Source organism: Lutjanus erythropterus, chromosome 21, assembly GCF_056507025.1.
Source record: "Lutjanus erythropterus isolate fLutEry1 chromosome 21, fLutEry1.hap2, whole genome shotgun sequence".
In the NCBI taxonomy this organism is placed as follows: domain Eukaryota; kingdom Metazoa; phylum Chordata; class Actinopteri; order Lutjaniformes; family Lutjanidae; genus Lutjanus; species Lutjanus erythropterus.
The window spans coordinates 26297130-26311955 of record NC_139337.1 but is presented as its reverse complement, the minus strand read 5'-3'; the positions used below and the strand labels follow the sequence as shown (position 1 = coordinate 26311955).

General features: G+C 40.5%; 1 protein-coding gene across 5 annotated transcripts in view; it reads right to left on the bottom strand.

The window, feature by feature from the left end:
• Positions 1–14826, bottom strand: part of arhgap21a (Rho GTPase activating protein 21a) — a 114925-nt gene that overhangs the window by 44872 nt on the left and 55227 nt on the right. For 2 of the 5 annotated variants that reach the window (XM_084746736.1, XM_084746737.1), the window contains exons 1-3: positions 13841–14447; positions 6373–6561; positions 79–100 (exon numbers count right to left, since the gene is read on the bottom strand). In XM_084746736.1, the coding sequence (XP_084602862.1) occupies positions 79–100; positions 6373–6561; positions 13841–14152 (523 nt within the window). In that variant the 5' untranslated portion in view covers positions 14153–14447. Of the gene's footprint in view, positions 1–78; positions 101–6372; positions 6562–13840; positions 14449–14826 lie in introns of those variants that run through there. The other 3 variants (XM_084746739.1, XM_084746740.1, XM_084746738.1) reach the window with 2 other exon arrangements.

The following is a 14826-nucleotide window of genomic DNA, read 5'->3' as shown; positions in this document are numbered from 1 at the left end:
TGTGCAGCACCTGATGTCTCAGATCACAAAGATGCAGTTATTTAAAAAGAAAAAAAAGGCGTTTTTTTCAACACTTACCTCTGCTGCCATTCTCTTCATCCTAGAAGAAAAAAGACAAAGTAAATGTCAGATGGTTTGTGATTTCATTTTATTTGATTTTTCAACTATTGTTGAAACTTTTAACTGTTCTTTGCAATATTGTTTTTTTATTTGATTTATAAAAACAAAACAAGTCACCAAATAAAAAAGCAAACCAAGTTACAACAAATAAGAAAAATTAAAGCAAATAAAAAACAGTCTACAATTAATCCACACATCACAACAGCACTGTGGTAAAAATAACCATTTATAATGATTATGATTAATGTCCCCACTATTTATTTATTTATTGAAAAGGAAGAGTAATGATAAAAATAAAGGAAAGGAGATGACAATCTGTTTATAATAAGCACCAAACATACTTCATCATCCAAAAGAAACAAATACTTTTAAAGCCACTATAATAAATATTTCTATACAATAACAAAACCAAACAACAATGTGAAGACAATGTGACAATGTAAGAGAGGTTGTCTATAAATTATCATGTTTATCTGCAGATTTATGGAGCTTTAACTGAGTTTGAGCTTGTTGCTCAGCTATCTGACCCACAACTTCATTGTTTTGGTTCAGTCTCAGCACAGTTACCGAACACAGTGGAGCATTTAGCAGCTAAAGAGACGGACATGTCCCTCAGGAGTTGGTGGAGACCAAAAACAGAGCTAAAAGAGAGACAATATCAGGTTCATATGTCAGTGCTGTGTTCGCGACTTGTTTCCGCCCCACAAGGGGCCAAAAGAATTAACCCATTCATCTAAACAACTATTAACAGATTAACTGTTAATCAAAGTAACGGTTAATGATGATGCATAGAGAAAAAAAATGTTTATTATCATAAATTAAACACACTTCATGGCCATGTTTGTGTTTTAGTTTTTATTTCCTCAACACTTAAACCCTTAATTTCCCTCTGAGCGTGCCTCGGTTAAAATCCACACACTCCCGCTTTAATCCACCTCCCCTCAGTGACACATATGTTCTCCATGTATCCTTTAAGACTCCCTGCTCTCCCAAGGCTTTCCTTAAGACGCTCTGACCCTCTTCAAGCTAACCCCAATATCCACAAACTGCAATTAATCAAGAGCTCCGATCCAAGACCCTAAAAATAATTACAATGAAATGTGATGAATGTACAAGGAGGAGGATTTTTTTTTTTTTGCAAGCCTCCTCCAGCTTGTCGGTTCGGGTTACGTAATGGGAGAACTGGTGAGGGTTTACAGTGAGTGTGACCTGACAAGTTGAAAATGAAGTGCGAATATTTCCCAGAATTACGTCTCATGATAAGAACGCCACAACAGCAGCAAGACAGTCAGCTAAAAGACGGACACATTTCTGCCCAGCAACAACTTGCTTTTGCTGTGTACTTCTAAAAAACATCACTGAATTAAGTACAAACTTCTTAAGGTAGAGAATAAAGCCTGAATTCTACCTTTTCAGGAGTTGCCAGTGTTTTAACATGAACTTACTGCCTTAGTTTTGCATGCTGTGCATCTTGGGCTCTGTTTACGCCTGGAATTAACAAGTAGAGGTGTGAACGCACCAAAGACGCGTTGAGGTCTGATCATTCAGACCACGTTCAGAGGTGGTCTGGGCCGCACATGGCCACATTCTTTCAGCAGCGTGTACGCAGCGTGTCCTCGACCACATCGAAAGGACCGTCTACTCGACTGATAAAACAAAACACACTTTTCATTTTGGTTCAGTGTAATGGAAATTACATGTTTGGGCTCTCTTACCTGCCAAGATAAGCAGCAGATGTTCGGGAAAACACTGTTTGATCTGATTTCATTATTGAACTAGTAACCGCAACATCCCCAGACTCCCTTAAATAAAAACAAAAATCACACAATTTCCAGAGTTGTTGAGTGAGGAGTTTAACTTGGTAAACTTTACCAGATGGCTACAGCAAATTCTTAATCATTTGTGCCTTCTTGTGATTTCAGTATTATATTTAATACATTTAGTTGTTTCTTTACTTGTAAAAATTCAGTTTGCCGCAGCACTGGTGCATCGGTGGCTGCTCCTGCCAACATTTAGCAGCCGTTTGAACTCACCGTTTCAACTGATTACAGCATTTAAACAAAATTTACGAAAGAAGACAACATTTTATTGCCTACGTCTTCGAGCCTGTTTACATCAGACTCCTGGGTGATTAGATCCTAAGTACAGGTGTGAATGCACCCAAGACACACTGCGATCTGAAAACATTTAGAGGTGAACTGGGCTGCATGTGGCCACATTTTTTCAGCAGTGTGTGTGCGCAATATGTCTTGTGTCACACTGAAGGACCGCCTTCTCAACTGACTTCCTGCAAGTACATCATCAGTGCTGTAATGCTAATCGCGCTTTTTTAAGAGTTGTCGAGCGAGGAAGAACTTTACAAACTTTGTCAAATGCTGAAATGACAAATTCTGCATTCTTGTTATTGCAAGAATTTGGTGAACGTTATACATTAAGTTATTACTTTCTGTGTAAAAAAACATGGTGTTTATTTGTCCCACCATGTTAATGGTGACTGTTGAGCCCACACATGTTGCAAACTTGTTTATTTCCATACAGAGCAGGGAGGTAAAATGCTATGGAGAATTCTTGATTATTTACGCCTTTTTGTAAATTCGGCATTAAATGCAATTTGTGAAGTTGTTTCTTTCCTTGTAAAAAAAAACAAAACATTGTGTTACTGTGAAGAGCAGACAGTAGAGATACGGTGTTCTGGGATACACACTTTTACTGTCTCGGACTCTTATTTATACCTTTCTTTGTCATCTGATTTCCAAACGGTCAGAATAAGTCCTGCATATAGTTCAGGTATATCTCAGCACACCATGATGCACCTCTCCTGCCAGAGTGAGGGTCAAACATGAGGCTCATTGTGGCCTAACAGAGGAGTTTAATGTGACAATGAACTTAAAAAAGGGACTGAATAGTCACATGTTTATATTAAACAGCCAAATGGACATACAAGAGAGAAAACAGCCCTAGTGTTTATTTGCATATTGAGCAGGGAAGTGAGATCTGATCACAAATGGTCATGGACGCATCTGGAGACGCTTTCTAATGCAAGGTGTGAACGGACGTACTCAGAGCTGTCTACTTGAGATTGTTTCACCCAGCCCCAGGTGTAAACAGGCAGTGGACTCAAGATTTGCACCTTTTAAGAGAATAAACTTGTCTTCATATTCTTTTAATTAGCTACAGCAAGATCACAGCAGCACACAGTGGTCCAGATTGAATTTACAAGTAGCCGCAACAACATTGTGATACCCAAGAAGGCCTCTGGGACAATCTGTCTATCTTTTTGGTTACACACACGTCTGAAAATCCTAACTGTCGTGCCACAGTTTCTCTTTCAACATGCAGAACCAAAGCCAAAAGCTATAAACAGAGAGTACTATGGTAACTTTGTCGGAAATCCTTCTGTGCAAACTGAAGAGGTTGTCCAAATACACTTCAGAGAAAAGTAAACCCAACTTATCCTGAATTATCACTTAGAAAAACTAATAGTCAGGAGGCCACGATAAGCTTTGAGAGAGCCGACTCGAAACACAAGCAGATTTCCCCATTAAAGAAGCCCTGTTGTATTTACCTAAAGCCCTTTAGTCTGTTTCAGTCTCCATTAAGACCCGGAAGTGCTGCAACATCAGGATTAATACCGACGGGCAGATTGGTACTGATGTTATCCAGAGACGGCTGGCAGACGTCCCAGGTGGGATGATACAAGCTGCATTACTGACACTACATGTGCATATTAATACGAACACTTGAAACATTACTGCTCTTTTGTCTGGTGTCAGTGATGGCAAGCCACGACGACTCAACAATTAAACAACTAATTCAATAACATGTAATTAATGCTTATAATTCCAAGTGCCTATGGTGCATCTACCATAGATAACATTTAAATAACTTAAGCTGTAACCCAATTCCATGCAACACACAAATTCTTGCAGGTTTCAGTATGTTCACATTGATACAGTGACCAAATCCAAAGATATCAGTCCACAAAATCGGCTACATTTTTTTAATGTGCTGTAGATGGACTTTGCCAACTATTTTCATTACTGAGCAATTAATTATTTTATAAAATGAAACAAAAAAGTGCAAAATCACAATCGGAGTTACCTGAAGCCCAGTGTGATGTCTTAAAATGTCTTCTACTGTCCAACAGTTAGAAGAGAATCTGGAGGTTTTAGTTTGAAAAGTGGCTAAAAACCATTGATAAATTATCAAAATATCTGTTGATTCTTTTTCTGTCAATCAATAAACCAACCAATTGTTGCAGCTCTACAAAAATGAACGGTGATATTAAGTGGGAGATGCTATTTCTGGTGCCTCCTTTCTGGAAATAAAAGTGTAATTTGTTTTTCCATAGACAAAGTTACACAACTCACTGTTTAAGCACTTGTACTTGAAAAAAGCAAGGCTAGAAGGTAACCACAGCTCCCAAAGCGCATTTCACTTAAAATTCATTTGGGTGTGATGCTAATGATGGGTAGAGGCTAAAAAAAAAAAGAACTGAAAACACCACCTGTAGTTTCACTTTTAGATTCTGCTGAAACTGTGGCGCACTACAAAAATTATGCATTTTGAGTTTTAGGGGTAGGGGCAAACAGATGTATTGCAGTGCAATGTTGTAGCAATTTTCTACATTTTCTAGTTAATCATGTCATGTCAGCCGACTGAAAAAAGGCAGAGCTCATCTGGGGTGGCAGTTATTTTGTAATCACAGCTTGTAATTCCTCTTCACAAAAGGCAGCGGTTGCAAGCCTGTTTTGATTTAATGTCTAAATAATTAGCCTGGGGAGACAAACGTGAACGTATGCATGTGTGAATTCTTTACGTTAATGGAGCGGAGCAGCAATGAGCAGTGACGAACGAGACTGGCCGAACGCCTCTTCGCTCAGTCTGTTTCGCCTCAAAAAACTTGCACCCGCTCTGCGTCTTGGACAGCGATGGCTTTCTCTGGAGCTCATGGCGCAGCAGAGAAAGCTGCTCTCCACTGCTGGAGCCAGGACAGAACTTTATTGCTCTCATGCAGGCAGGAGACTGCAGATTGCTCTTGATTAACTAATTAATTAATTAATGCAGTTAACTTCTTTTAAAAATAGAAAGGCTGAGGACCAAATAGTCTTAATTACCCGTTACGTCTCATATTGTGTTTCAGTGGAGAAAGGACACTGGATACTGGAGCAAGAGACAGAAAAATGTGCCTCCTTTTCGATTCATTCAATCAAGAATTGATTCAAATCAGACGCCAAAAGATCAGAACTGAATCGAACTGTGAGATTCCCAAAAATTCCCACCCATACTGCGACATAACATAACAAAACCAAACTGAAATAGTTAAAACTGGTGGCTCCAACACAAACCTTTTGTTGCATAAAAGAAAGGTAACTCCTAAGAGCTGGAATAAATTACAAGTGATGGAAAATTTTCAGAAGATCACAGCAATAACAGTATATTATAAAAATACCTACATACAGTATTAAGTAATATGGACCTGGGACACATCTCTTAAGTCCCCACAGCACTAAATACTGCGGTGTTTGTTTAAGGCTGTGTTTAAATAGCAGCTGAGAGTCATAATTCTGATTATGTTTTCCCCTCGTGTCACACAAATCAGATGTTTTCTAATCACTGCAGACACGAAAAAGCTAAATAAAGTCACATTTTATGATAACAATCTCCAACACTGACCGGTAGTTGTAATTTTTGCTCCCTTGACAAGGGCAGAGTTTGCAGGGAGGACAAAATAACCAAAGTGATTCACTTGAAATTCCACAGCACAAGCTGTAATCTCATCTCCAAACACTTCTTACACTTGATAATGTTGTTGAAATTTGAGTAACAGACAGCAGTGATGATAGTCCGGTTTCTTCAGAGGTATGGATCAACTATGAAGTAATGCATTTCAGTCCCCAAAAAATCAAGTTTTCCTTAAACTATAGATCAAAATCAAGTTTTATTTCCTTAAACAGCTGAAAAAGCTGCCAGTGGTCTGAGATTATTTCATCTGTTTCTAATATAATGTCTCTTTTAGCAAAAATTGTCATGACAGTGTCTTAAATAAAGTCAGATCCTCCTGCTGGCCTGAGGCTTACATCACTTGATTCAACAAAGCTTTATTTACTTTGGAAACACCAGCATATTTTCTTCCCCCAACTGTCAGAATTTCTTGCTTATTTTAAGAATTATTCTGCTCTAAATTGCATTAGATGGTATGACGGTTGCTGTGTTTCGTTATATTCAGGTTCTAGCGTCGTGCTGTGTCACCTTCAGAGAGTTGTGGACGGCAGACTCAGGCGGGTAGACGATGAAGTGTCGCAGTGTGAAGCCGAAGCCCTGGGAGGTTCGGCGCAGGTGAAGCGTCTTGGGCCCCGGCCAGGAAAAAGGCTCCTCCTCCGGGCCGGGAGAAGCCAAGGCCGACGCCTCGCTCTGGTCGCGCCCATCCTTCTGCTTGGCCTGAAAAGAGCACAAACAAACAGGAACTTTAAGGTCAATCTTCAGGACATAGACAGTGTTAAAATATGCTTATTGGCCATCTTGTTGTCTTGTCTCTTGTGTATCTACAACAAATATAAGCTATGGGGTACTATAAACCAGCCAGTTAGCTTAGCATAAAGATTAAACACTTTAATATGATTTGACTGAACATATGGGACATTGGCTAAGTTGTATCAACATGATTAAACCATGATTTAACTTCAGTTTATGTTGAACCAAACATTCAAGCTCGCTTAAAATTAAGAGATTAAATTTAAACCTCTCATTATGCCTGCTGAGCCATCATAAGTAGGCTAACTAGGCTAACAAACTTTTGAGCTAGCTAGCCAAGAAATATAACTAGCTAGCCAACAATGCAATGTTTCGGGGTGGGGTGGGGGGGTTAAGTCAGCATCTCCATATTGACTGAACTCTATGTAATTTCAGTTTAAATCAATTGTGAGAGCTCTGCTAATCTTTGTTGACGTAACCAAGTGATAACATGTAAATTAGTGAGCTTTAGAGGCGGGTTTGGTTTCATTTGGACTGAAACAGGCCAGCTATTTCCCCATTTCTTTATGCTAAGCTAAGCAGAGCTAGGCTGAGTGGCTGCTGTAGCTTCATTTGTAGCGTACAGACATGAGTGAGGTATAGATCTTCTCATGTAACTCTAAACCAGCTCATGAATGCAAAAAACTTAATTAAGCAATGCCTACACATGACCCTTCATCACAGGTGATCAATAAAAATTACATGCCACAAAAGAGTAATTTTTCTTTCTTTTTTAATCTAAGTGAGGCCTGTCTGGTGAAAGTATCCTGTATTTAAGAAGAAAAAAAGGGAAAAAACTGAGCACAAACTCTTGTTTTCACCCATAAATCATCACCACCTCCCTCAAAATCTCCTTGGGCTTTCTTGACAACCCAAGTTGAGAACCACCGCTGCCAACGATGCACCGCGCCCCAACAAAGAAATCCAATGATGGTTAAGAAAATAATGACACACCAATAGTAAAGCTTCCATCTCCATGTGTTCACTGCTGAAAACAAACTTAAAGCCACAAAAAAAGGTGCAGTCACTCCCACTTCACCCCTGGTAAAGATAAGTGGTTTAGCTAAAACAAAGAAAAGTGTGTTTTCACAGATGAAACAGCCCATGGCTCAGCAACAGATCTTATTAATCAACTTGATCTGAAAACACAAGAAATCCCCTGTTGGTGATTCGTCACAGCTATCAGACAAGTTATGTTGTTCCTACTAAAAGATGTCATTTTGTCAAGGTTAACTTTTGGGAATAAGACGATGATAAACAAGAGGCGTTGTTGTTGAATGTTTGCAGGGTGTTTCTGTGTTAGTAATATTGCATAAATAAATGATTACATACTGATTGTAGAGTGCAGAAAGACAAAAAGTTTTTTAATATGTGGAACATGCTTGACCTGCAATCTGTTGCCTGTCAGCGTAACTGTGAATGATACAGGCAGGAATAGTAGAAGCCAACATGGACGAACAACAATAATGGTTGCTAGGTTATCATTCGCAACAATTTTGAGAAACTGGCAACCAATCCTTTGCCTTAAGGTGTCATTAACGTGCAACAGCTTTTTAAATATTTAAAAATAGGGACATCAAACGGCAAATTGTGCAATTGTGAAATACATAAATTTTTAATATTTGTTGCAATAGTGTAAATATTGCCACAGTCGAAACAGGGTGAAGAGTTCAACTAACCCATCGAGATCACAAAAGAATGTAATGTTTGAAAGTAGAGATGATGGACAAGCTGATGTTGGTGACTCACAATCCCACAAGACTTCAGTGCTGAAGGGCCAATGGATCTGTGGTGGGAATCAGCACAAAGATTGAGAGGGAGAGATCGGATGAACAAGCAACCAAGTACTCCTTTTGCACACATGTGCTGGCTTGCTTTGACTTGATTTGACTCGGGCACAGCACAGCAGTTATTTGCATCTCCGCTACAACAGAGCTACCTTTTTGAAGTTGCACTTTTTTCGAGCGGCTATAAAATGGTGGCTTAACACCTTGTTTCCTATAAGTTCTTCACAATAAAAGTCCCCCAGTATTTTGTTATTTACACACAATTTTATCATGAAGCAGCAAAATCAGCAAACGTTGGGTTTTCATGAGCAGTAACTTAACATGACTCCTATCAGCTGGAAGCGAACATGAAACTAAAATGAAGCAGATAACTGAAAGTACAAACAGCGACACAGGAGAAAAACTAAACTTCAAACCAGAGATTTATTTATAAGCTACAAAAATAGTGAGAGCTGAACACACAGAAACTTTTAAAAATGTTGTTCTCACTGAACACTGAACACTGAAGATAACAGACAAAACACAAGAACACACTACAAAGAATTCTGTTTGGTTACTGTAATAATGCTTTTAAATATTCTTGTAGGTCATATTTTCATAATTAACATAACTGTAAAGAATCTTAAATGCACAATATATAGATTATGCCACTAGGGGTCTCTGTCACATTAAAACGAGGACAAAAGAAATGCTTTGATTATGTTGTGATGTAGTGTGGGATCATGGGAGTTGTTGTCTTCATGGTTAAACAACCACCGTAGCTGCTGAAAATCTATCTGGCATGACTCGAGCACAAAATTTTGTTCACAGACGAGGTTTTATTCATGTTATGTTTAAGTCACATCTGCCAACCTCCTTCTTCACTCTCTGATGTATCCAACATATCCTGTGTCTGTGTTATAGCAACTAGCTAGCAAAGACTAGCAGGAGACACATCATTACCTTGAATAAATTGTGTATTTCTCTGGTTTGAACATTGTTGGAAATATCTGGGATAATGTAAATACACAACTCAACCAAATATGTAACATATGTCTAGAGTTTTCACACATTTTAATGCAGACAGATTACATATTATAGCTTTAATTACTCAAAATATACAGTGACTAAAAATAGCAACCATATTTCTAGTTTCGGCAACCAAAAGCTGATGGTTGTTAGTCTGGCAATGACAATAGTGGGATTATCTATTGATTTGATCTGTAGTTTTAATTCACATATATTAAGTGTCACGCAGTTCAAAATATTCCCTGACTCTAAATGCCATCAACAGTTAAACAAAACATAAGAATGGTCTGAAATACCAGAAAACTGATTTCCTCGGCTGCTGCCATCTGTCTAAACGTTGAGAAATATTGTATAACACATTCACATTCATTCTGTTGATTAATGCATCAGACGATTCTCAGCTTAGAATGTGTTTTGTTGTATTTATAGCCTATAGCTTGTCAGCAAATACAGAAAAAATTCATGTCCCTCAGCACACCTGGTATCCCGAGACGAGAACCCTTAAATGCTGGTGACAGAAGCCAAAAATGCAGTCAAACAATTCTGTTCCTAACTTGTGGTTCATGTCAGCGATCACAATATCTGTCAACATAATCAGGGTTGTCATTTAAGCCACATTTGTGCTGCCCAGGGCTGCACACAACCATACATATGGCTTTAGTTATTGCACATTTGGGGCTTTGCAGGGCTATTTGGCATGTTTGCATGATGACAGACTTATCTCCTACATTCCTACTGTGACTAACACAGGATAAAAACAACCCTTAAATGCTGGCAGCTCTCAGCTTGCATAACGTTACGTTTAAATGCCTACATAACACGACACATGATGCACATCAGCAGCAAAACGCAGATTTTAAATGTTCTGTAACAAAAATCTGTTTATGACTAAAAGTGTTTACCCGGAATCAGAGCACAGTGAGTCACTCTGGTGTATGTCATGATCTTCATTTACTGAAAATGTTGTTAGGAGAAAAAATGCACAGAAGTACATGAACACACACAGAGGGAGTACGGGTGGTCACACATTAGATCTTATCTTGGAGATTACACTGCGATGAAAGGCTGCACAGTATGATGAAGAGAGGCAACTAACAATTATTTTCATTATTAATTCATTGAGAAAATATTCTGCAGACTGGTCTGAAAAATGTTGGAAAAATAGTAAAAATATCCCTCACCGCTTCCCAGAGTCCAGGGTGATAATTATCAAATGCTGTCTTTTGTTCAAAACACCAAAAATATTCAGTTTATTACCACAGAAGTCAAAGAAAACCAGCAAGTATTCACATTGGGAACCGGAACAGAAGCTGCAACCCATCAATCTCAATTAATATGCAAAGAGATTAGTCCTGAGGATGCACCGATTTATGAGCTGAACATTATTATCAGTTTAAGTTATTTGCCTTTTGTTTGTTTTTTATGTATTTTTTATTTTAGTGAGTTTGAGGTTTTTTTTTTGAGTTTTTAATTTTATAGGATAGCTGAAGTGAGAACAGGAAACAGGAAGAAAGAGTGAAGGGGGGGGTAACATGCAGCAGGCTGATAGTTGCCACTCTATAGTACAAAAAAACACCAAAGAAGTGGTAAAATATTGATAAAGAGTTAGAAATTGAGCTGTTGTTCTTGTATTTGTTGTTTGTTTGTTAGATTTTTTTCCTTCCAAAGCCTTTTTAAGAACTTTACAACCCAGGTTTATCATTACCATAAACATACAGCAGGAAATACTCTGCGACTCTTAATCACAGCGACTCCATACTGCTCCATGAGTGAGAAACACTCTGACCTCTCCTGCTGCTGCGAGCTGTCTGAGCAGTGAGACTTCTGTCACATCCATCATCAAAGTAATGATGGAGCTGAACCGCTGCACCACAGGGCGTGCGTTAGCGGTTATTGCTAACGCTACCAGAGTGACTCGGGGGTACGAGAGCCTGCCAAGACTCTCAGCTTCAACCCAGATCTCTCTGCAGGCTCTTCTCCTACCAAAATACCTCTTAGGTGTGGATCCAAAACAAAGACATTTCTCCCCAATCGCCCCTCTGGCTGCTCCATCCACACCTCTCCTCCGCCTGTCTGGGAGCAGCAGATGTAGGGGCCTCCGGAGAGCGGGATGGGTGTGGGCTTTTAATGGTATGACTGGTGAAATCACCAGCAATACCTACACTCTTTGACATAAGGGTTCCATAAGGGTTCTTCTTGAGGTTCTACCCAGACCCATTTGCTTTCGAAGAAATGTTTTTTGAAGAAAGGGCTTGTCAAGGTTTTATTTGTAAGACTAAGGGTTCCACTAACAACAGTTTTAATCGAAAGAACCTTTCTTGGAAGAAAGAGTTCATCAGGAGAGGAGAGGAGAGGAGAGGAGAGGAGAGGAGAGGAGAGGAGAGGAGAGGCTTCGACTCAGCTGTTTGTTTTGATTTCATGCTTAAAATTTAATGTTGTATTATGCAATAGCTAAGCCATTTGGCTCAAAAGCCCCATGACTGAGGTGTACACACACTCACACACACATTTTCCATCTCCCTCTATATATAACATGTTGAATTATACAGCAAGAGAAGCAGCAGCAGGGAAGCTACAGCTGCCATAGATGCCCACAACGCTTCAGTGAAAAGACAGTCATATTCTAAAGGTACAATACTGTAAATCTGCTCCAAACAAGCTCACACAATTACCTGATAAATACGGCTCAATTATGCGTGCAATCTGTTCATCAAAACACTCACCATTATGTGCACACTGAGGGTTTGATCTGCATGCTGCCATATGGTGCCATGGCCTGAGGGGTGGTGCATTTGCATGCCCATCCCGGCTTCTTTATGTACACGAGACGAGGAATTTCAATGTGTGTCAGCTTTTCTCAAAACCATTTGTCTTTTTTATTTAAGTGTGTGAGTCACTCCTGAGACGTCTGACCTCATGGATCTACCTCTTTCACTCCCTCTCGCCTTTTCTTTCCAAATGTCTCTCCCTCTCAGACCACAGACTTTAACATTAGTCACCCTCATTCGCTATACTGTTGGAAAATATGCCTTCAAGTCCCCGCTCTGGTCCATCAGTGGACTATGACTTCATTTCATTACAGGAATAGTTTGGATTATTAGAAGGGAGGTTGTATGAGGTTCTTATCCATAGCCAGTTTATTACCTACAGTAGATGGCGGTCAGCACGCCCCCCAGTTTGGGGGGGCAGCAGAATTACTGATGTAGGAAGTGAAGTAATTTACTGCGGTGGACAGATCACAATCAAATCTGTATCAATTCAAGCGTACGCTATATTTAGAATATTTCTACCACTTTACCTAGCCATCGGACAGTTTTTTTTCACCATTATATAAGCCAAACATGACTTTCTCCAAACCAACCAAACTCCATTTAGAAAACTGCTAATTTTATCTTGCAGAACACGGGAGTTGCTGGCGTACTGCTGACTCAGTTTTTAGTTTGTTTGAGTAATTGCTTGACTTCTGTGTTTTAAAAACAGTTTGGATTCACCAACGTCACACAATAAAACTAAAAACAAGGCAGCGGTAGAGCAGGAACACATATGTTCTGCTAAGTAAAACTGGTGTTTTTGCAAAAGGAGTGTGGTTGGGCACAAGAGAGTATTTATTTGGCTTATATAATGGCTGGGAAAAGGCTGTCTGACAGCGAGGTAAAGTGGTGTAAATATTGTAAATATAGCACACACTTAAACTTATATTGATTTTTAAAAATAAAATTCATGCAAAATGGCAAAAAAAAAAAAAAAAAAAAAATGCAGTTGCTCGACCTGGCACATGAAGGAAAACGTTAAACCCTGTAAAATATGTGTTGGTGCTGACCCCGTCCACAGCAGTACACTGCTTACCAGGACTCCTGCTGCTTCACCAAAGCAAACTGTCATCTACTATCCGTAATACACTGATTATCTTTAAGTACCTCATACAACCTCACTCCAAGTAATCTGAACTATCCCATCAAGCTTAAGTACATACTACATAAAAAATGTCATGACTAGGGATATTTTAATGTTAGAAGAAGCTGCGGTATACGCACAGCTGGAAAGTAAACAACATCGCCCTCTGACAGCGTACAGCGAAGCGTCACTCTGAAACTACCAACAATAAACGAAATCTAAAACCCAAACACACACACACAGACACACTCCAATTACAAAAGATATCGGTCAGTGAAACAGGACTACCCTGCCGCTGCAGAGCAAGATGACGCACACAAAATTCCTCAGACAGCACAACAAAGTGTAGCCGCCCCTAACCTCTCCTCCCCTCTCAAACGCTCCCTATGTAAACCTATACACCTCTGCCGCACGCTGATATTGCCTAAACACACATTTCACCCAGTCAGGGCTTTCCTAAACGCCCCGGACCTCCTCAACATGTCAAGCACAAGGATGCTCTCCATCTTTCTCCTTACCCGAGATCGCACGCAGTTCTTCCTGGAGGCTTCCCTGAGCCGAGCCCAGGACACGCTGCGGTTGGGGCTGGTCAGCCCCAGTTCCACCTCTCCCCAGTAGGCTCTGGCCAGAAGCTGGAACCAGAGACAGTACGGCTCCGACAGGCAGCCGTCCACCCCGGCCAGCCGAGCCCAGGGACAGCCTCCAGATGACGGGGAAGGGGAGAGGGAGCAGCAGCCCTCGGCGGTCACGTCCACATCCCGCAGGTCTGAGTGATCCTTCAGAGGAACCGGCTTACAGCCTGGAGGGAGCCCGTTCCTCTGGGCCAGCATGGCATAGCCAGGTCCGAGGTGGAAAGACCAAATTCCAGAAAGATGTCCTCAAAGAAATGCTCCGGTTTCTGTGTCTTTTGGTTCTTCTTTTCTTCTAGAAAGCTACTCCAAGTCCATGTTGCACCTTCGTCCTCCTTTAGTCCGTCTTTAAGCGTCTATTCTGGTCTCCGTCTGGAGAAACTGGGCTGTTCCTTCTGGGCGTCCCACAGACACATGATGTTTCCACTCAGCCGAGAGGAGAAGCACAGCGGCTGAGTGCACTGCAGAGAGAGCCCAGGCCGACTGACTGACGCACCCACCCACTCACCACACAAAACTCTCTCTGAAGTATGCACACACACACACACACACACACACACACACACACACACCAGGCGGCCTTCCTTTCCTGTCTCCTCCATCTCTCCTCTCCCACTGCCAACCTCTAAAAGTTTTAGCTCGCCAAACAGCACGCGCGCTAACAGGCTCACGTGTCGAGGCTGATCAATAAATCATAAGAACAAATGAAAGGGGAACACAAGACGCACACACAAGCCAAAGGTAAGTTTCATACGAGGAACATTCAGAAAGTTTTTAGAGTGGGAAGTTGCCATCTTGCTAGGAGACTGGAATAACTTGGACTTCCTTCGCTGGCTTTCACAGCCAGCGAAGGAAGTCAAGTGGGGCTAATGCAG